The sequence below is a fragment of the Epinephelus moara genome, chromosome 16 (assembly GCF_006386435.1).
Source record: "Epinephelus moara isolate mb chromosome 16, YSFRI_EMoa_1.0, whole genome shotgun sequence".
Taxonomy (NCBI): domain Eukaryota; kingdom Metazoa; phylum Chordata; class Actinopteri; order Perciformes; family Serranidae; genus Epinephelus; species Epinephelus moara.
The window spans coordinates 16128954-16150861 of NC_065521.1; the positions used below are offsets into that span (position 1 = coordinate 16128954).

A 21908-nucleotide genomic window follows, 5' to 3' on the forward strand; every position below is an offset into this window, starting at 1 on the left:
ATTTAATTATTCTGAAATCACTCCTGTGCATTCTCTTAGAACAGCTTTTTCAAAACTTCTTGATTGCATCTTGAGTCTTTTTAAAATACTGTCCCGTTACTTCATTTCTGCTCAGGCTCGGGGATACCAGAGGTGAGGACTATGCTGGCCGGTATTGAAATGCCTCATTACTTGTCTCTCACTAATATGTTTACCAAGTTCCTGGGCCTTATCTGCACACTGGCAGCTGGCAGCACTGTTTTCTTGGGCAAAGTGGTGAGAGACGTCTCAGTATACCTGTTCGTCATTCAAAATATGCAGCTATTCTTTAAAATGGCACATTATGCAATTTTGTTACATTGTAAAAACAGTACTATGTATTTGTCTCTTACCATCAGGGTCCATTTGTGCATCTCTCCACCATGGTCGGAGCCTACCTGAGCAAACTCTGCACTCTTACACAAGCCAATAAGAAGGTAAAGCCACAGTAATACCACTTTTCCCACATTTCTAATTGTGTCTAATTGTAATCAGCCTCTTTTAACTAATTTTAATGGGTTTTTCTGGCCTGTAAACTCCCCTCTCTTCAACTTTGTTTACAGCAGGAGCAAACAGCTATTTTCAGCAGTCAGAGTCCAGATAAATCCACCGTACACAACTCGCCGAGCACAACACAGACAAAGTTAGCAATTAGCTTGTGTACATATTGGAGCATTTAGCACAGGGGTTCCCAAAGCTTTGATGACAGAGTGCCAATGTAAGAAGCCAGCGTATGATCGAGGGCTGCACAGGAATGGTGCACAAAAACAACATAAAACAAAATGTCTTTTCCATCTCACTTCCACATTAAACTTCCAAGTTGTCCACCAAAATTGGTATTTGGCATTGATGACAGAATGAAGGCCTACAAGTAGGTCTTATTCCTGATGCACTTTAAGGTGTCACTAGTTGCCGTGCAAGTGGTAGCTTATTATAAGTTGTAATTCCCAACCTGACAGATGCTTAGGGGCAGCACAGTTTGACACAGTAGCCTGGTGTTTTAAATGTAAGCTATAAAGTTAAAGTATAAAAAGTTCATGGACCAAAAAATTGTTTCTGTGGGCCACCATTGTCCCGCAGGCCCAGTGTTGCCAGATATATGATAATTATCGTATTTATACAATAGTTTTAGGTACCATACGATATATGATAAATACTTTTTAAAAAGGTAAAATATACAATAGTTTTGGCATTTCCGTGCACCCACAGTGCGTCGTTTTGATTTACGTGAACAACCACACATCACCAGAAACTAATGCCTGCTCATACCCGATCAGCTCATACCTGGCTGGCGTATCCCCCCTCCTCACTACCAATCACATCAGTAGCGCTCAGCTCCTGTTTGTTTGCGCAGCTACACTGGCACTGCAACAAACTTTAGGTAGCCACTGGAAAAAATAAGTGAACATGAGTTCAGACTCGGAAGAAAACAGTACTAAGAGAAGAGTCCAGTAGCACAGACACAGGCACCGGTAAGAAAACAAGCAACCCCGCCGGGCACAGCAGCTTTATCGCCTTGCCTATGAGGTTATTGCAGTTCCATGCACATAGAATAGCTTTGTTTTTAAATGCAATGTCCTAGCACGTATTGTTTTAGTACATACGATAGTTTGGGTCAAAATACAATAATTTTAAAGCGACAGTACGATATTTCTTCATTTCCCATCTGGCAACAATACACAGGCCACACTTAGAGCATAAAGAGCCTAATATTTCCTTTGGCAGTTGGTGGAGACCAAAACAGAGCTAAAAGAGAGACTATTGGACTAACATGTGACATGTTGCGGTATAACACGACTCCGAATTACCAGTGCTAATGTTGTTCAATCACACAGTTGGGAGCGTACGAACAATGTGCAGATTGTACTACTTGCTTTTAAGATTTATTTCGTCAAAATGCTAATGTTGCTCAGTGTTTTTTCCAAATTTGTAAATAGGCAACTGTTTGTGATACATATACCAAAATAGCTTTATAAGTTGACAGTTGCCAAAAAAAAGAATTAGTGCAGCTTCAAGGAACAACAAAAATTTATGCAAATATATTTTTACCTGTTTATAAAGACAAAGACATTTAGTTAGAATAGAAACAGGAAAAATCCCTAGGTGTGGAACAATCGTAATGCATGTTATTGTTACTTTTCATATAATGCATACGTCTGAAAAGAGACAGCACATTACTGCATACTTCTCTTTTAGGAAAAAGCTGCTGGAGAGATGCTGGTTGTAGCTGCTGCAGTCGGTGTAGCCAGCTGCTTTGGCGCACCCATCAGCGGTGAGAGAGCCAGTTAAGGTTCTGCATTAGGAATTTCTATGTTTCTGCTCGTGCTTTATCTGCTCTTCTCACACTTGTCTGGTTAATGCGTTTCCACACTTGATTTCCTTCCTGTTAGCTTCGCGTAATTGGTCTCCCCTTTTATCCTCCCTCACACCTCTCCTCCTCTGACATGTTTATAAGTTCATTCACAAATCATTTTCTTTCACTTCTTCCTTCTTTGATCACCTTCAGGCCGAATATTATGGTCCTCTCAGCTCGCTGTTTATTTCATTTTGGTAATCTTGTTGTCAGCATCTCAGCTCCAAACTCCATTTGTAAGATAAACTGACAGCGTAAGCCAAATTAAAAATGTCGTTATCATTATTAACATAAAATATTCGACTGTCGATTAACACTTGGAATAAATGCATATTTTTACATTTCCTTTTCATATGATTATTGCCACACATTCAGGCAAAAGGATCATTTTTCACTGTTGTCTGTCTCATTTAGCTGAGAATACTTACTGCCTTTTTTAAAGAGTCGTCTAAAGTGACTTCTTAACCTTCCTCTGCTCCTGTAGGTGTGTTGTTCACAGTGGAAGTTATGTGTTCTCACTTCGCCCTGAGGCATTACTGCCCGTGTTTCTTCTCAGCCGCCTGTGGAGCATTGACCTTCCGCCTGTTCTCAGTGTGGAGCGGAGATTCAGGTAATGAAGGACCTGATTGCCCCCTCATGGTCAACAAGGAGAAGGTTCATGAAAGAGTCACTGAAAACTTGACCTGAGGAAAATGCACCATAAACCCAATAACATCAGCTAAGACTCAAGTTTTTGGAAGTGTGAATTCAAGCTATCTAGAACTATATGGCCAGAAGCATATCACTGCTGTCCATATACTTTTCTTTACTTTTCATCTGAGGCTTTTTAATGGTGTGATCATGGACTCTTTGTTCCAATAAAGGGGAATCTTAAAGGAATACTTCACCTGCAAAAATGACTATTTGTATGCCAGTTATTCATATTGTGTTACTTTGAATTTGTGAAGAAAACTTTTTTCTTGCATGCCTCCACAAAACATATTGAGTTATTAGAGACCATGTTCCACAACAAGAAATCTATATCAAAACATCCATTTACAAACTCTCAAACAACTCATGCAGTATAATCCATAGCTCATTTATCCAGTCATACGCTCAGTACTTCCCAAACACGTGTATTTTTTGCTAAAACCTTACTCACTGAAGTGAATGTGAAACTTATCGATAGTCTCTTCAAAGCTAGACTCCAATACTAAGGTTTATTAGCAAAGATGCATGTGTAATCGGGGTTATACTGCATGAGTTGTGTGAGAGTTTGTGAATCAACCTGGTCTCACTCCAAAGTCGTTGAAATCCAGGGCAGTGACCTCCAGTGTCAGCCACCCACGAGAAAAAGCTGTCCTGTAACGCTGGCATGATAAGCGGCCGGTTGATGTTATAGTTGAATGGCGCCCAGTGGCATCAGGGGGACACACGTTGGGACAAGAACGAAAGTTAAGGCAGCAAAAGTACGGCAAGCGGGAGGAGTCCTGGATGGGTCCAACAAACACTTAAAAATTCTATACTCTACACTCTACAAATTATAAAGCCAAACCCTTTCTTTTTCTTTCTTTTTTCCTAAATATGCGTAAGTTGTTGAGGGAAGAAAGACATCAATTTGCAAATTTTGAAAAAAGACTGAATGTAAATGGTAAATTTCCAATGAAATTGTAAGAGTTTTTGAAAGAAGACAATGCATGTAACAGGGAGAACTTGACACGGCATCCCAGAACGTCAGCAACCATCACACCCAGGGTACCTTGCACATCATATCTGGACGTGGAAATTCCATGACCAAACATCAATATGTGACGAGGTCAGAGCGAGAATGTGTTGCGTAAGCAGATGTTTTGATATAGTTTTGGTGTTGTTAAACATGGACCCCAGTCAAAAATTCAATGTTCACCATTTTCTGTGGAGGCATGGAAGAAAAATAAAGTTTTCTTCATGAATTCAAGGTAACGCAGAATATAATTAATGTACAAATGGTACATGGTGTGGGTGAAGTATTCCTTTAATACTACACATACAATCATACTTCAGAAATTTTGTGCTTCCAAGTTTGTGGCAGCAGTTTGTGGGTGTCTCATTCCTTTTTCAACATGACATGCACAAAGCCAGTGTTTTTTGAGTTCAGTATGGTAGGCAATCGACCGATAACAGAATCTGTTGGAAAGCCTGGACGAGTGGTAGCTATATCTTATTAATGCCCATGATTTTGGAGGGAAATGCTCAACAGTCACATATGACTGTAATGTTCAGGTGTCCACATACTTTTGGCCATATAGTGTATGTGCTGAAATCAACCAACAACCCTAACAATTTGTAAAAGAGGTAATAATATTATTATGTCTACAGTGAGCTTGGTTCAAGCATTTTTCTTACATAACAACTGACACAATCCTTTTTTTTCCAAAGTAAATGTAACACTTTGGTCATGTAACGCTTGTCAGTGATGCTGACAGCTATCTAATTACTTGTCATGACAATAACTGGGAACATCAGCTTTGACAAAATTAGCAGAGACATTCAGACTGTCAGACAGTGAATTTCAATAAAATCTCAATGCAATAAAAAGAGGGAAGATTAGATTTTGAGAGGCTTTGGGAGAAAGTGGAGGGATGACTTCAATTTGTTGTAATGTCCACAGAGACTCCTCAGGCGCTGTTCAAAACTAATTTCCCCACTGCTTTACCTTTCTACCCGATGGAGATTCTGCTGTTTGCCTTCCTGGGGTGAGTTTGCATGGTTACAGGTCCTCTATTTGTCAGTGTCTCACGAATAAAAAGTGACATTTGGTATCCGTAATCATATCAGTCACACTGAACAGTCTTACCAGTTCCAGTTCTGCTGAGTTTTCCTCCTGTTCTAATCAGCATTCAGTTTTTTTCCTCCTCATTTCCTGTCCTCCTCTTCTTCCTCCTCCTCCTCCTCCTCCTCCTCCTCCTCCTCCTCCTCCTCCTCCTTGTCTTTACTTTCTCATGTCTAATGACTTGAAATAGTCTCTTGCTGCCTGTGTTAAAATAAGCTTCTTGTCTCCCACTGTGGACTGAGTTGGCCTTCTGTCTGGAAACAGGCTGCTGTGTGGCGCCCTGAGCTGCTGCTACCTCTTCTGCCATCGGTGGATCCTGCGATTCACCAAAACAAACCCAACCTTCATCAAATTGCTGACGACACAGTGAGAGCTCTTTACAATGTGAAGGCCAGATTGTGATGCAGTGATGAGTCACCTGCTGCGTAAGACAGATTCATGAGATTTTGAGATTTTGGGAGGAGTATTAATTCTAGCAGATTGATGGGCCAGTGTCACAGAAATATAATGAGCTTATTTGAGGATAACTCACATTACACAAGAACAAATCAGACTCTGTTACCCCCAAATCCTTAACTATAAACAACTTTATGATGAAACTGTGCAGGGTCTTTTAAGCCATATTTAAATGGTTTACAAATCCCCAGGGATTTTATCTATACTCCAGATCTAAGCAGCGTAAAACACTGTAAACCCTTGAAAGCATAGATCTGAAAAATAGCAGATCTAGTGATAATGTTTATTCTGATGGGTTCACAGAGAGCAATCAACCCACTGAAACCTATTAGAATTTCACTGGTAATGGCCTAAATGAAAGCATAACACAACAATGGTGCCTGTGTATATGAATATCTCTCTGCAGGAAGGGTCTATACTCAGGAATGGTGGCCTTCCTCCTGGCGTCGCTGACGTTTCCCCACTCTGCTGGACAATACATGGCTTCTAAGGTAGGAATGAACAAAATGTAAAAGCATAGTCCATAATATTTGTTACCCTGCATGGCAGACGGATCCTTGTGATCACACGAAAATCCATTTTGTCAGGCCTCAAGTAAAGCGACTGTGTCCAATCAGCTTCCTTTGAGGAGCTAATGACAGCAACAGGCATGGTTTAGGCGTGGGTGATGACAGGGAGAGGTGACTGTTAGTTCAAAACAACAATGGCAGCTCCTAAGTTAACTTAGATGCTGCAAAAGCATCGGTTATATCAGAACTGGAGAGTATTTCTTCACTGAAAGAAGAGCAAAGAGCAGCACTGAAGGCCTTTCTTGATGGAAAAGATGTTTTTGCTCTTCTCTCAACTGGCTCATGATGGATTGTTCACCCAATAACTTTCCAAGTATTTTTGGAAAGTGGCTGCCTTGTTCCAAACAATTTCCAATGACAGTTTCTCAGACATGTGTAACCATCTGACGCGACAGGTTATAATTTTTGTGTCAATGACATGGAGCCATATTGTATATATAAGAATTTTGTGTTACTCAACTCAAGGTTTTACTCCTTTACAAACATTACTGATGGAAATAAACCTTTAATCAAAAGCACATTTAGAAATTAATACAGACTATGGATTGTGGCTTTAAAGGATAAGGCTGGAGATATCCTATATTTTTCTTATTGATATCAAATCCCATTGAAAGACCAAAACTTTACTCTGTGCCATCGGCCTCAATTGTTGTTTAAAAACTGTTAAAAACACACTGCTAAACCAAACGGTGCACACGGTGATGTGTTTCTTCATTACCATGAACACAGACAGATGCTGCGTTCCATTTGAAACTGGAGGTCGGAGCTAGAAATGATGTCACACTCGAGTTGATCGCATTCTACTACAAAACCAAAATGTTACTGGTTAAAGACAGGCAAGCCATTATTAGCAAGACCAGTTGACACCGTATTTTGTGCCTACACCATCACCAACATGTCCACAGTTAGAAGCTGGACAATACTGTGTGTATGACTGTTTTAATGAGACACAAATAACACAGAAGTGCTAATAAACAATATTTCACTGCAGTTTTCACTAATGTTGATGCATGGAGCAGCCATCTTGGATTTTGAGGTCAGGACGATGAGGTTCCTCTTACTTTCCGAGTCAGAAATCCAACTTCAGGGGGCGTTCCAGTTACAATTTTGGACAGGGAGGTTGGAAATTCTGACTTTCTTGTACAAATGCAACATACCAAGATACATTTCAAGTCAAGTCAAAATTTCATACACCCTCCTGTGGCCATAAACACTCACTACGACAACATGTATAGCTATGTCAGCCTAGATTGTCTCCATTTTTCGAGAAAACAAAACATCTGTCACCATTTTTTTGTTTGTTTTGGCACAGGGAGATTATATTCCCTTTCTTAACCCTGTGAACAAAACTGTTGTTTTTTTCCCAACTGATCTGTTAAGGAGCACCAAACTGCTTCAGCTGCTAAAAAACTGGGGATGCAGGTTTTGATTCAGAGGTTAGGAGCAAGGCTATAAATCCACAGTGACTGGCTTTCTGAGGAAATTTTTTTTTTTTAGGTTTTTAGCCATGCTATCAGAGTGCAGTCTCACAGAGCTGCTGGGGAACTCTTTAAAAACAAAACTGTATTTATGTTACCCATTTTTGAGACTTACATCTTCAACAGGAACAAATGGGATAAAGGCTGAGTGCCACAGACAGGGTAGGGTTGTCAGAAAGCATTGAGAGATAGACGAATAAATTGTCTTGTCTTTTCATGAGATTCGTAATAAAATAATGCCAGCGTTGTCCTTTAATGTTCACCCTTTGTTTCAGTCTGATTTCTCCAGTGTTCACACATTGATCTGAATGGCAGTAATCTCTTTCACAGCACACCATGAAGCAGCTCCTAACCTCCTTGCTGGATAGCAGGCAGTGGAGCTCTCAATCCCACAATGCCTCTGTTCAGCTGGAGCCCGAGCCTCAGTTGGAGTGGAGCTCATCAGGGAGTCCAGTCTTCCTTCCTTTGGCTGTCTTTCTGCTCATGAAGGTACAGGCTATGGATAAAGCCATTGTAAGGAGTCTTTCATCTCTGTCTACCTGCACTGATAAGCAACAGGCACCAAGCTCAGTCATCCACTTCCCTTTGGCTCACAGTGACCCATAACTGACATAGAGTAATTGACATTTTCACAGTAGAGTGAGTGAGCTAAAGACTCTTTAGCTTTCGGGCTCAAATGTCTTCTGATATCTGATACTCACTTATAACAATACTGCAGATGGCAGCTAGAAATCTCAGCAGCTGGCCAGGCAATGGCACAGTCACTGGTATTAATCAAAAACCCCTTCAGCCATATATGTTTTATTCTTATTTGTACTCCAAGCGGAAGGAAGCTTGCCTGATATCAGACAGAATTGACAACTCGTTACACTTGATTTTCATCTTCAGTCTGACAGTGCCTCCAATCTAACTGATTTCCGTCGGGGAGGCTCACTGGAGACATATCCATTTTAAGTCCACCCTAATGAGTAGCAGTAGGGGGCAGCTGTGGCTCAGAAGAAGTGTGTCATCCACTAATCGGAAGTCAAGTCAGTCCCTGGCTCCTCCAGTCCGCATGTCAAAGTATCCTGGGCAAGATACTCCATCTTCCATCGGTGTGTGAGTGCGTGTGAATGGTTACTGAGTAGCAGGTGGCACCTTGTATGGTAGCCTCGGCCACCAGTATGTGAATGTGTGAGTGAATGTGTGTGTAGATGTGTGTGTGAACACTAGAAAGGCGTTATACAAGTGCAGTGCAGTGCAATGCCAACATACTTGTTTTGCCAGGGTTTTCTACAATGTTTTTACTCCTCATTGGTTCTGACGCACCTTGTAAACAGCTTGACAACAACTGGACAATGGCATGAGTCCCACCTGTGGTGCTGATTGGAATAGGGCTCCCCTTGGCACCCCCCCACCCTCCCTGGCAAAATAAGTGTGGGCCAACATTAATGTATCTTGAGTTGTCACCTCGAGATATCTGTATCCACCTGGCCACCCCTGTGAAAAATTTCTTAGGGCACCACTGCTTGCTGCACCCATTGAATGAATTGATTTTTAACTGAGAAATCGCTGTTTCATGTCACCTAGGTGGAGTGGGCCGATTCAAAGGTCTAGACCAAGGCAAGAAGGGAGCCTTGCTTACTGTTGCAGAAAAATGTAGCATTGTATGTGGACAGTTCTGCATTGAGAACAGTTTCTTAAACCTCAGTGGAATCCACTTACTAAGACAGTTTACCCATAACCACACGCAGATGTGAAATGTAAATGGGCCTGATTCAGTTAATTTGATTGGAGAGCACTGCAAACATTTCCCTGCACACAGATTGACAGTGACTCATCTGCTGTGCTAGCAGATTTGTTCAGATGGTGAGGAGAGATTTGACAGTCTGTCTCTGTTGTCGGTTCTCAGATGTGGATGTTGGTCCTTGCCTGCACTCTGCCTCTGCCAGCTGGATACTTCATGCCAGTGTTTGTCTATGGTAAGGGAAAGCAAAGCACTTGGACGAGTTTGATTTGCAAATTACCTAAACGGCACAAGTTTGAGGAATTTGTCTCATTGCAGCCTCTCACCAGAATGTTTAAGCTCTGCTGTAAATTGAACTACAAAGATGGAGAAACTCTTTTTATGTGTTAATTTTAATTTCTGTTCTCCAGGGGCAGCTTTGGGCCGTTTGCTCGGAGAAGGAGTAGCTTATGTGTCTTCCACTGGACTGACTTCAGGCCAGCAATGGGCTTCTATAAATCCTGGGGGTTACGCACTTGCTGGTAGAAAACCTGCAATGGCTCTTTGATGTTGATATAGTGATGACATAACCTGTATATCTGCAGTGTTAATATCCCTCTATCATCTAACTTATCCTATTCTGAATGTTGTACCATCCAGTGCAAGTTTTTGTACACCCCTCTGATTTTAACATCAAATCTGTCAACAGTTAATATGATAACATCTGATCATTTTGATGTAAACTCACACTAGAAAATGAGTGATTAGTGTTTCATATTAGGATATAAAACAATATGTTAGATAAAATTTGGATGTAAACTTGGGCCACATCTGCTACAGTGTTGCATTAGATTTAACTTGGGTTCAGAGTTTCTCACTGACAACCAGAGTAATGTTCAATCAACTCTATGATAACTATGTTCATGTCAAAGGTGCCTGGCTTATACTATATTTGTATGACATGTTTGATAAAGTCTGATAAAATACTGATAAAGAGATACTGATCAAAATATTAGTTAGAATACTAACTGCAGTTTGCAACATCATTAAGTAGTACCTTAACATTGTTTCTGCTTTGTAGGTGCAGCAGCCTTCTCCGGGGCTGTGACACACACCCTGTCCCCAGCTCTCCTGGCATTAGAGTTAACAGGCCAGTTCAGCCACGCTCTACCCATCCTACTCGCCACTCTGCTGGCCAATGCCGTGGCTCGCTCTGGGCACCGCCCATCTTTCTATGATGCACTCACAATCAGCAAGAAGCTCCCACACCTGCCCTCTCTGATGAAGGCATGCCCCCGGTAAGTAACAACAAAGTGTCTGTCTGATTAAGGAAATTAAGTTTGGGGATGATCATCTCTGTGGTCAGCGGTTAAAATGAATAAATAAATAATTCAGAGTGAAATATTTCAGCACATGTTGAGTGGATGCCACTAAATTTGTCAGATAAAGACTCAGATGATCCCCTGACTTTAATTTAATGCCAATAATCTACCATAACTTCCACTTGTCCAAGAATTCAGTTTACAACACAACTCAAAAGCGATGACTAAATTCCTATTACCGTCAGCTGTACCTTGAGATTACTGCCAACTGTATGCATTTCATTAACATGCTAAATGTTACACACCAGCACAAACCATTTTACCATGCTGACTATGCATGTTAAAACGCTAACTGCAGCATTTAATTGAAAGCACAGTTGAGTCTAATTACAGATGAGCCACTCTGAGAGCAGGTGCATAGAGGATTAACCATTCACATTTAGGTAATATGTCCTTTCTCCAACAATTCCCAGGCTTAATTGGACATTGTTTACTCTACACTCCTCTTATTCCCTTGACTGGGTCACACATACCCATAATTGACATTCAAACTGACATTTTCACAATACAATAAGCGAGCTAAAGACTGTTTAACCTTCAAGCCTGAAATGTCTTGGGATATCTGATGCTCAGTCACAGCACAACACTGCAGATGGAGGGATGGATTTTCAACTGCTAGAAATCTCAGCAGCCATCCAAGTAATGGCTGAGTCACCGGTATTGATCAAGAGTCCCATCAACCACCCACATATCTATTATTCTTAATTTGTGCTCTGACGGAGGAGAACCTTACTCACAAGGGCAAAAAATAGGACTTTTATTTGGACAGTTCTCCATTTAGAACAGTTTCTTTTACCTGCCAAAGTAAAGCATCTCTAATGCATTAAGCACTCTGGGAGAGATTCACTTTTTTCAGACGGTACACCTGCCAAAAGATTCACTTGCGGTGGCTGTTTTTTTCCATTAAAATGTAAATGAGCAAGTTAGAATATTTACCACACACTTCCTCTATCCAACAGTTGTATTTATTGGTGTGGTCTTTGTGCTGAAGGCCACAACAAAAACACTCCCTGCTATCTTTCAACATAACCACCCCGGATAATAATCTGCTGTGTCACTGATGAGACATAAAAGGGAGGTCATTTTTCCTCACCAGGCATTCTGCTGTGAATATAAAACTCCTTGAAAGCACTGATTGAAGATACAAATAAAGAGTTGGTTCATTCCTATTGCGACAGAAGGTTACATGGCTTATGTAGCAAACGTATTTAAAATGAACGATGCTTTCCACAAACTGACGCAGGAGTCGTCTGGGAGATGTAAAATGAATGCAAATTAGATCAGCAGCTACGTCTCCAGACCGCCTTAGTGATAGCAGTTAGCAGCCCCACTGAGGTTTTTCCCTCCTCATCTGTCTCTCACGCAGACTGGATTTTAGCCCCTAATAATGTGTCTAGATAAAAATCAAGCCGTCATCACCCACTGCTCCTAGTTGACAACATTCACGCTGAGACAGCTTCAAGTATTTTTCTGACAAACTCAGACTGCTCACGGATCATCTTCTTGTCTGCCAGACACTACTTGAAACTACTTGAAAATGTTTCGCCAGAGCCTCTTTTCAAAAGTTTGAATGCTACCCTGTAAATGTGCTGAGAGAAGTGGCACTATAATTTGTACCTGGGCACCAACATGTCAGATCCTCTTTTATCCCCACATTCAAACCCTGTGAATCCTTACAACCTGAGAATAGTTTTGAAAAGGCATTAACCTCATTTATTATTTGCTTTAACAATGAGCTGCTTTCATTGCAGGTGTGACACGATTCATCTCTTTTGCAGGCTTCCCTCCACACCAGTCGGACAGGTTTTGGGAGTGAAATCAGTGCGACTTCAGAAAGCAGCTGGGCCAGTGGAGGTTCAGCATGCTGTCAACACCAGCACTGACGCACAAATCCCTGTGCTGGACTCACATGGTGTGTAGACAAAGATGTTTGCTAGTATTTTACCCCAGTCTTTTTATTTAGGGAGTTTTATTTTGTCTAGAGGATATGGAACATTGGCACAAAGCCAGCAGGATCCTTTAGAAAACATCAGATCAGACATATAGTTATGACACCACATAGAGTCCCTGAAAAGAGCAGAGGAAAACGATGAGAGAAATGATGAAAATTGTAACCGTTTTAAAAGCTAAAGCCGTTCAGCAGTGTGAAAATTCCTCGATGAGGGGCTGCCAAGTGTGTGAAGATAGTCAATCGGCCAGTTGAGCTGCAATCACATGGATGAATTCATATGTTTTCAACCGGGGACTCACAGCCCTCTAGAGAGCTGCACACACTCTAAACTGTAGCACCGAATGTGGCAAAGAAAATTGATTTCCTCTCTTTTCTTCTGTTGAAGAGTCGCAGATTATCCTGGGCTTTGTTCTCCGATCAGAGCTGCTGATGTTCCTGCGTCACTGTAAGACTGAGGTAAAAGGCTGCATGGAGTCAGACAGGTAGCTGCAGGGTTCAGAGGAAGGTAGAGCAGTGAACTGTCTGACGCTGTTTAAAAGGCAGGTCATGTCTTCACAATCCGAATCCAGCATTGACTGAATGTAAAACAGTTGCAAAAAAAGAGGATGGGAGCAGGATGTATGGACAGGACTGCTGCCTGGCTCGAAAGCTCATTTCATGACAGCTAAAGGTCTTATGTAGTGATGGAAAAATAGAGCTGCTTATCAAAATAGATTGTCCAACACTGGAGACAGTAAATTCTTTCAGACAAGAGACACAACTGTGAATCATAAGCTCTCAAAATCCTGACTGCTACTGAATGACAAGCATGCATCTTACAAAAAGTGCATACAAATGTGACTATTTTCATGCTGTTTTGTGCAGACTCTGGAGAAACATCTGGATGATGTCTGCAGCATTTACCCGACCTCTGTCTTGTTATCACCTCACAACACTGTTCAGGAGGTAGGAAGGCTGTGAAAACATGTCATTGGTATGACTGAATTTAAAGGAATAGTTCAACACTTTGGGAAATACTCGATTAGCCTAGCTTAGCATAAAGACTGGATGTAGCCTGGGGGAGCTAGCTTGGCTCTCTTTAAAGTTCAAATTAACACCTTGTGTCTTATAAAACTGGATACATTTTTCTTCGTCACAAAACAGTTAGCTATGTAACTCCTACTAAAACAGCATTTTTTTTGCTTTCGTGTTAATAAGTGTGAATTTTGTTTGTGTATCTTTTCATTCGCAGAGTGTGGCCTAGATGTTTTCCTGTGTTTCCATTTATATGCTAAGCTAGGCTAACCATATTGACTACATTGTTTAGTTGAGGTTTATTCCCACTGCACAGTGGAGCATTTAGCAGCTAAGGATCCAGATATATCCCTCAGGACTTGGATGAGACCAAAACCAGCCAAAAATGAGTAAAAACTGGTAAGGGCATAGGTTTCATTTCAACATCTGGGGGGGTCACATATAAAGCTGTGGGTCTGGGGGTCATTCTGTAGGAAATATTAAGCGTCAAAGACATTATTTCAGGTGTCAGTTGACAGTAGAGTGGTGCAGGAAGGACTACTGAACCTAAAAATAAGTTAGCATTTTAGCACTTCAAGTTCCCTCCTTTTTTTTAATGGGTTTTTGGTTGTATTTCTAAAATAAGGTCTGTGGTTGACAGAAGCTTAAGAGACTTTCACATTTTGTTCCACAACATAAAAAACATCAGTAAATACCACCCTCATGATTTTTGAAGCTTTTAGATGTCATAAAAAATGCAGTTGCTAAAACGAGGCTAAATTAGACTACAGAACATCATCACCCTCAACATGGCTTTATAGCCTTGTTGTGGCAACGTTAAGTTGTTAAGTAATTTGTAGCCTAATATTAGCTATTGAATTTACCCTCCGAAAGTCATAAAAAGGTGTTCATTTGTGAAGATGATATTGCTAAACAAAATGTGAAAGTATCATAAACTTTTGTTTGCCATGGAGTTTATTTTCTGCAGTAATCCAAAATCTGATCACATCACATTGGCTTTCTGATGAGGGAACCAGGTCAGTGTTAATTTCCGCAACAGCCTACAAAAAATTGCCATTTCAGCAGCACTTTATTCAAAATATAAAAACTAGAGACCATCTTTGGATTGGATCACACCAGCTGCAACACCAATTTGTGACTTAATAATGTGGACCAGGGGAGAAAATTGTCCTGTATTGAAAAATAAAATGTTCTGTCCCTTATTGAATCAGTATGAGGCATGATTTGTCTTGTATTTTCGTGCACAGAACTGTTCGTATAGGGATGGTATCTTCCTCACCTAGCCAACATGAGCAACTAGTAGAGCTGTGGCACCTCTTACAACCACATGTACCTACAGGATCTCATATATTACCAAGAAACAGCAATGCCAATCCTTTTAGCGACGTTGGGTTAGGGAGGCAGGACTCGTAGAGGAGAACAAGATCTGTTTCACCTCTTGTGTACAGAATACATTGACTAGACACTGACGAACAACAGTGGTTACGTTTTAATTTTTGATCAAAATTATTGCTAGTGACAGTTCAGTAGTCGCTGGATATTGGTGGGGACATAATCCTTGTGTCTCTACCAAATTTTACACCACTGATTGGTATTAATCTTTTTATGTAACTCTCAGAAAGAAAGTAAACAAGTATATTTTCCCAAATGGTGAGCAATTGTTTAAGAATCGGGTACTTCAAACATTGTTTCCTCACAGGCCCACAGTATCCTGAGTCTGGTTGGAGCTCAGACCTTGTTTGTCGCAGACAGGGGGAGGCTGGTCGGACTCATCACATGGCCAGAGGTAATCAGTGCATATAATGTGTGTATTCCCACTCACCAAGACTCAAAAAAATAATTATGCATACAACTTGATTGTCTTCCTCTGTGTGTGCTTATCTCATCTGTATGCACTTTGCAGACAAGTCTGTGTCCCTGTGCGAATTTGTTAACATTATGCAGAGTGTGGGAAGCACAATGGCTACTTACAGATTCATACCTGTCTCTTTCCTCCCTTGCCATTTCTTTCTCTATTTTCTCCTCCAGATGAAGAGAATATTAGAAGACTTGGCCACAGAAATCTAAGCAGCAGCACTCGGGATGTAAGCTCATCCCTTGACCTTTTTTTAAGCAAACACTAATCCATCCCTGTCTGATTAATCGTAACACAAGCCTGGCTCTGATAATGATATCACTTCTTCATTACCCAAGTGTCACAATATTTGCACACAATCACAAACAAGCTAGAGGCTGTTGCCTTCTATCGTAATTAGCAGGATGTCACCCACTGGGGGGATAGCACCTTATCGTGTCCATTGATCCACACTTTGTGACACAGCAATATTAAAAGTGTCCATAATATGGGGGATTTAAAGCAAAGCCTGTAAAACAGTTTGCACACCAATTAACACAATGTAACCCTGCTGATGTGGGTTTTTTTAGAGTTTGGGATTGACTTTTTACTTTCCATGATGCAGCCCTTGGTTTCTTTTCATTTCAGTACACTATGAAAATCACGTTGCAGACCACTGACATGTTCTTGGGAGAAGTAAACCATCACATATCCACCACAACAATATTGCCTGGTTTGACAAAGCTGCATCAACATCTTGTCATGATTGAGGCTGGGTGTCATTTAAAAAAATACAATACCAGTCTCAGTACTGTTAAAGTGATACAGAAACCAATAGAATAATTCATTTGATTACTTTGTTTTTCTACATTTGATACCCTCATGTGAATGGAGGCATTGAGTTGTGTAAAGAGCCACCAGACACCACAGGCGTGTAGCCATACTTTTGAATATTTTGGCATCTCAGCACGATGAACTGTCTGCTTCATCAAATACATCGTGCTTGACTACACCTCACCACAGACTGTATGGGTTGTAGCTGCTGCTGTAGTGGTCCAATCACACATCACATTAAATGCCTGCGAGCACAATAGTAATTTTTTTCTAGATCTGGGTTCAAACAAGATCAAATGCGAGTATCGTTTGAATAAAGAAGTTTCAATACTACTTGGCACTGGGTTATTTCAGTCGATACCTCAAAGATATTAATTATCAATACCCTGCCCAGTTTTGCTAAATCCATTAGTATATATTTGATATCGGTTTCTTATGCTGTCAGCCAAACAGCACACAGAGAAGCACCATGATTGTCCTGAACCAACCAAAAGCAACTAAGCTGAACTAATCAGTAGCAACGAGTGAGTAGTTCTACCTAGCTAATGTTACCTAGCTGATATAGCTCACTGCAAGTCTCATTTGTTGTAGTAGTGACCCACAACTTAATGCAATCCACTGTCTGCATGTCTGTGTATGTGACATAAACCTAACTGTTCTTAGTAATGTTAAATGTCCACAAAGACACAAATAACAATGTTATGTTACCATGTCATGGAGAGAGGAACTCAGCTTGACAGATGGGCCGACCTTACCATGTGCAGCCTGCTCGGACCAGTGGCACCGGTCGGTTTCGACTGGGAGACGAACCGAGCCGGTGGACGAGACAGTAACCGAGGCCCAAACTGTGAAAGTCAGGTCAACATTTCACCAAGACAAAGATGGTTAGAAACCAAAGCCGAACTATAGGCTTCACATCACAGTGTAAAAGTGAACCACCACATCACTGCTGATCCAGAAAGAAGGACATGAAAATAAAGGGAAACTTTGCTGATATTCAATCAGCTGTGTGGCGCTACAATGTGTGCAGATGAACAGTGTTTGGCTTCCCCCTGTGCCACCAGTGTGTGGACCTCCACCACAGGACCTCTTCTGGCAGGCAGGCAGGCAGGGAGCTCCAGGGAAAGCCAAACAATGTTCATCTGCACACACTGCGATAACACACAGCTGGTTGAATATTGCCAAAATTTCCCTGTTTACCGTCACTGGTTACCATAGAGCAGAGAAGGACTTTATTCAGTGTTATTATAATTTAAAAGCAAAAGCAACATATATTTAGTTGTCTATACCTTCAATAGCTAGCTAGCTACACTTTCCTGGGTTTAATTTTGGAACAGGGGAGAAACGTATATCTCCTTTCAACCTTTCCAGGTAACAAGTATCCTTAACAATCGTGCCCCAGGCACAACATTTAGCTCTAAATCCACGAAAGCAGCCTGAAAATGAAGGAAATGAGTGATGGAGCACAGCTGTGGAGTTGTCAGACCCTTGTCAGAGCTGGCTGATGTTGCACTGTGATTAGCCAGTCTGCATTTGAGGGGCAGAACCTAGCAAAGGGTCAGTTTCCCCTTAAATGTTTGGAGTCCTTAGTTAAAACTGCTTCAGTCTTCAGAATAATGTGCATTACATATTTTCTCATAGTAGCTTTAAGGTAACGTGTTGACTGATTTCTCACATTAACATCAGGGATGTGGCATGAGTTGCCTTGGTAACGAGGTTAATGCTCAGCTTAATCAAATCTTGATTGCAGTCCAAATTACTGTGACTGCATTTCTGGTAGGATAATTAAAATTCAGGAAAACTGTGAATACAATTATGTTTGTTGCTTGAAGGCAGATTTTAAAGGATCTTGTTCTCCTAGCATTGGCCAGTATTTCGATTGGTTATGATAACATTTTACTCAACAATGTATTTACTGAGATCTTAGACCACAGTAACATCATTACACCAGACTTGTAAAAATAAAAGTTTTAATAAACTGTAATTAATCTTCAGTGAATTATTGAAAGCCATAAATCACACTTAAAGACTAAGGGGGTTATTATCTAAGGAGATGACATATGCTTGTGCAACTCATTTTCTAAGGACATTTAAAGTGAACTAAGAAGGAAATTTATTTCTTACAGTTCTTTATGCAACAAGATTCTAATCTAGTAGCTTTAAATCCCACTTCTGAAGAGCAGCTCCAGTCTGTGTTTGCTGGTTACATGTTCCAGACACTCTTTCAAAGTGTTCAGACACTATATTGATTTTATTAAAAGAACCATTCTGTCTTTATAAGCAAAGCTACAGTGACTTGCATCTTGTCAGAGTGAAACCGTCCAGTTCGATACTGTTACATTTCCTTCGCACAGCAAAGCTACCATAGTTGTTGTTCTTGCTTTGGCATTGGCATCCCCAAGGGGGGGCAGGGGAACCCTGACCCCTCCTACTGGCCACTCTTCTCTAAAATAATTAAAGGTTGATATCCCTGTCTTTAAGAGGCTGTGGCATGCACATTTTTTAATCTAGCATGAAGGTCGAGAAACTACAGCTTAAGGCATCCATTTGTACCCACCATGTTGGCATATCTCATCAGGGAGAGGGCCAAATAACGCTCCAAATTGAAGCTAAATTTTGGCGAGGGAACAGCTGGCATGGCGACTTTCAAAGGGGTCTCTCACTTCAAGTTATCTGAATGAAAATGGGTTCTATGCATGGACGTCGGAACTATTTTCTGAGGGGGGGGCGCGGGAAGCATGCACACTTATCAGTGATTAAGGATTTGATTTGAAGTTATTTTATAATAACATGCAGTTATAAGAGAACTAGAATGGATGAACACGGCATCTTTATTGTTAAGAAAATGAAACTTTGATAACTAAATCAAGCCATTTAAGGAACATAACAGCATTATTTGTAACCTTGAATGAAAAAAAGAAAAGTCTGCGCTCCTGACTCAGGGCTTTCATACTTTTCCAAAAGTGGACCTTCTCTCAGTTGACCTACTGATGAAGACTTTAAGCAGGGTCGAGATATCACTTTCATCCATAAGGTCACTGTGAGCGTTCATAATGGCCAAATGTGTTTGTCTCTCCTGCGTCATGGTGTTGCGCAGGCAGGTTTTCAGCCTGCGCAAGGCTGAGAAAGACCACTCGGATGCTGCGACAGATATGGGCAGGGCCAGACAGAGCTTAATGAGCTTCTCCACCTCCGACAGCATGGAGCGGGTTTGGGGCTGCAAGGTTTGCAGGATGGACACAACATCCTGGATGCCAAGACTACTGTATGTAGTCAGGAAGGCTGCATATCACATCAAAAGCATAGATCTATGCATTAATGATATGAAAGAGATAAATGTAAGTCAGACAAATTGAGTTTAAATTCAGATTCTTTATTTTTTTAAAGCGTAATGCAGTGGGTAGGGAGGCTGGAGTGCGGATGGGAGGGGGTGCGGCCGCACCCCCCGCACCCCTAGTTCCGACGTCTATGGTTCTATGGGTAAAAACGAGTCTCCCCTAAACTTCAGAAGGCTTGTTCCCAGTAAATGTTTCATTCCTTACAATTAATGTACTCTTTTAAATTAACTAAGAGCAAGAAAGTAGATCACGTCACTCCTGCTCTGAGATCTCTACAATGGCTTCCTGTCTGTCAGGGAATCTACTTCAGACTTCTACACTGCTGGTTTACAAAGCACTAAATGGTTTAGGGCCCAAATAGAAGCAGCGTTTAATTTTTATGCTCCACATATGTGGAACAAACTCCCAGAAAACTGCAGGTCTGCACCAGTTCTCACTTTAGAATCAAGGTTGAAGACTTTTCTGTTTGCCGCTGCCTTTTATTAAATCAAATATTTATTCTTTTTTTACACTGCACTGTAATTTTTAATATCGCAGTGTAACTTTTAATCGTGTATTTAATGACTGTGTATTTTAACAATTTATTTCCTATTCTTTGGTTCTTTAATGAATTGCTTTTAAATGTCCTTTTAAAATGTTTTTCTTTTGCACCTTATCGTGATGCTTTTGATGTTTTATGTAAAGCACTTTGAATTGCTTTGTTGCTGAATTGTGCTGTATAAAAAAAAAACTTGCCTTGCCTTGCCTTGCCTAAAGCTGTATATTTGTCTTTAGAAAGAATCGGACAACTATTTACAGAACAATGAATCGCTTAAATGTATAAAAATATAACACATTAAACAGGATTGTTGTGGAACTCAAAGTGTTAACTGCACCAGTATTACTATATGCACATCAGATAATTTGTAATACTAACTGTAAAATAAAAAACTGATATAATTGGTCGCTTAGGGTGCATTCACACCAGGATAGTCTGGGGACTCGGGTTGATTGGGCGGGGAATGCCGAAAAATTTCACACCTTTATTTGGTTCAGTTGACTTTCACACTGCACCAAACCGCCTGGACAATGTCAACCAGTTACAATAGCTGCTCGTTTGGGGGCGGTATTGCCCGAAAGATCACTGACCAGAGAAAGAAAAAGTAGAAAAAAAAGCATGAGGAAGAGGAAAACCTGACTCATTGATTGGCCAGGACCAAAAACGGAAATCCATCCCCTTCAGCTGCCTTGGTCACCACAAAAACAATGGAGCCATTTACATTTCCCACTGTAAGCGAACCGCACCAGGGTTCACTTGCAAGGGAACCGAGACCCCCAGTTTTCAAGCGGACCAGGGTTCGCTCGTTGGTCCGCACCAGAGTTCGAATGGGCGTTCACACCACTCCAAATGAACCGAACTATCCGTGGAAGCGGACCAGGGTTCCTTTGAGGCGGACCAAATAGCACCAGTGTGAATACGTCCTGAGTCGCACAAAAAAACAAGTAAAGGTGAAACTCTATTAGGAGCTGCACCTCGTCAAAATAAATCAAAACCAATATGACTGGACCGTGTGGGAACTCAATTTGAAAGGACAGACACAGCAAGACGCCACGCTCAGCAGTCAGACAGGAATCACTTTACAAACCAATCACAGCTGACAGATATCCTTCCCTTCTTCCATAAATATTCAGTCTATAATAAACACAAAAAAGTTTATCTTGTTAGTGCAGGGCTACTCAAAACTTTACATCTGGCCCACAGTCGACACACATCTAAACAGCATCTGGAGGAAGATTAGCTCCAGGTGCTGTGATACAGTGCTTTTTAAGGTTGCCCAGCAACCTCAGATGCAACCTGCCGCCACTCTCTTGAAAGCTGGCACACAAAAAGGCACAAGAATAGTGCCCTGTGCTCGACCTCGCATTTTCCAGGCAGTTAAGGACACAGCATGTGTACGGCCCCTAATTTACATGGCTGGTACCTGCAGTGATTACACAGGCTAGTTAATAACATGTCAGGCAGGAAGTGTGGGATCATTTTGAGCCTATACTTCAACAGCAGAAGGAAATCCTGAATGGCTTTTGGTTGTGGTGTGCCACCCCAAGATTTTCAGTGGCCCCATGGTGCGCCACTGTGCACTGGAGAGCTACGTAGGTCTCAAATCAGTTGACGTCTTTGCTTAAGGGGTTTTGTGTCATGATGGAT

General features: G+C 41.2%; 1 protein-coding gene across 2 annotated transcripts in view; it reads left to right on the forward strand.

Annotated features, from left to right (window-relative positions):
- clcnk (chloride channel K) overlaps nt 1–16449 on the forward strand; it is a 19309-nt gene extending 2860 nt beyond the window's left edge. Inside the window, exons 5-21 of one of the 2 annotated variants that reach the window (XM_050065389.1) lie at nt 116–255; nt 378–455; nt 2215–2290; nt 2856–2981; nt 5001–5085; nt 5427–5528; nt 6025–6109; nt 7996–8154; nt 9557–9626; nt 9802–9912; nt 10452–10668; nt 12531–12664; nt 13089–13159; nt 13568–13648; nt 15417–15503; nt 15746–15801; nt 16200–16449. In XM_050065389.1, the coding sequence (XP_049921346.1) occupies nt 116–255; nt 378–455; nt 2215–2290; nt 2856–2981; nt 5001–5085; nt 5427–5528; nt 6025–6109; nt 7996–8154; nt 9557–9626; nt 9802–9912; nt 10452–10668; nt 12531–12664; nt 13089–13159; nt 13568–13648; nt 15417–15503; nt 15746–15784 (1661 nt within the window). In that variant the 3' untranslated portion in view covers nt 15785–15801; nt 16200–16449. Of the gene's footprint in view, nt 1–115; nt 256–377; nt 456–2214; nt 2291–2855; nt 2982–5000; nt 5086–5426; nt 5529–6024; nt 6110–7995; nt 8155–9556; nt 9627–9801; nt 9913–10451; nt 10669–12530; nt 12665–13088; nt 13160–13567; nt 13649–15416; nt 15504–15745; nt 15998–16199 lie in introns of those variants that run through there. The other variant, XM_050065388.1, reaches the window with a different exon arrangement.
- Nucleotides 16450–21908: the final 5459 nt, after the last annotated feature.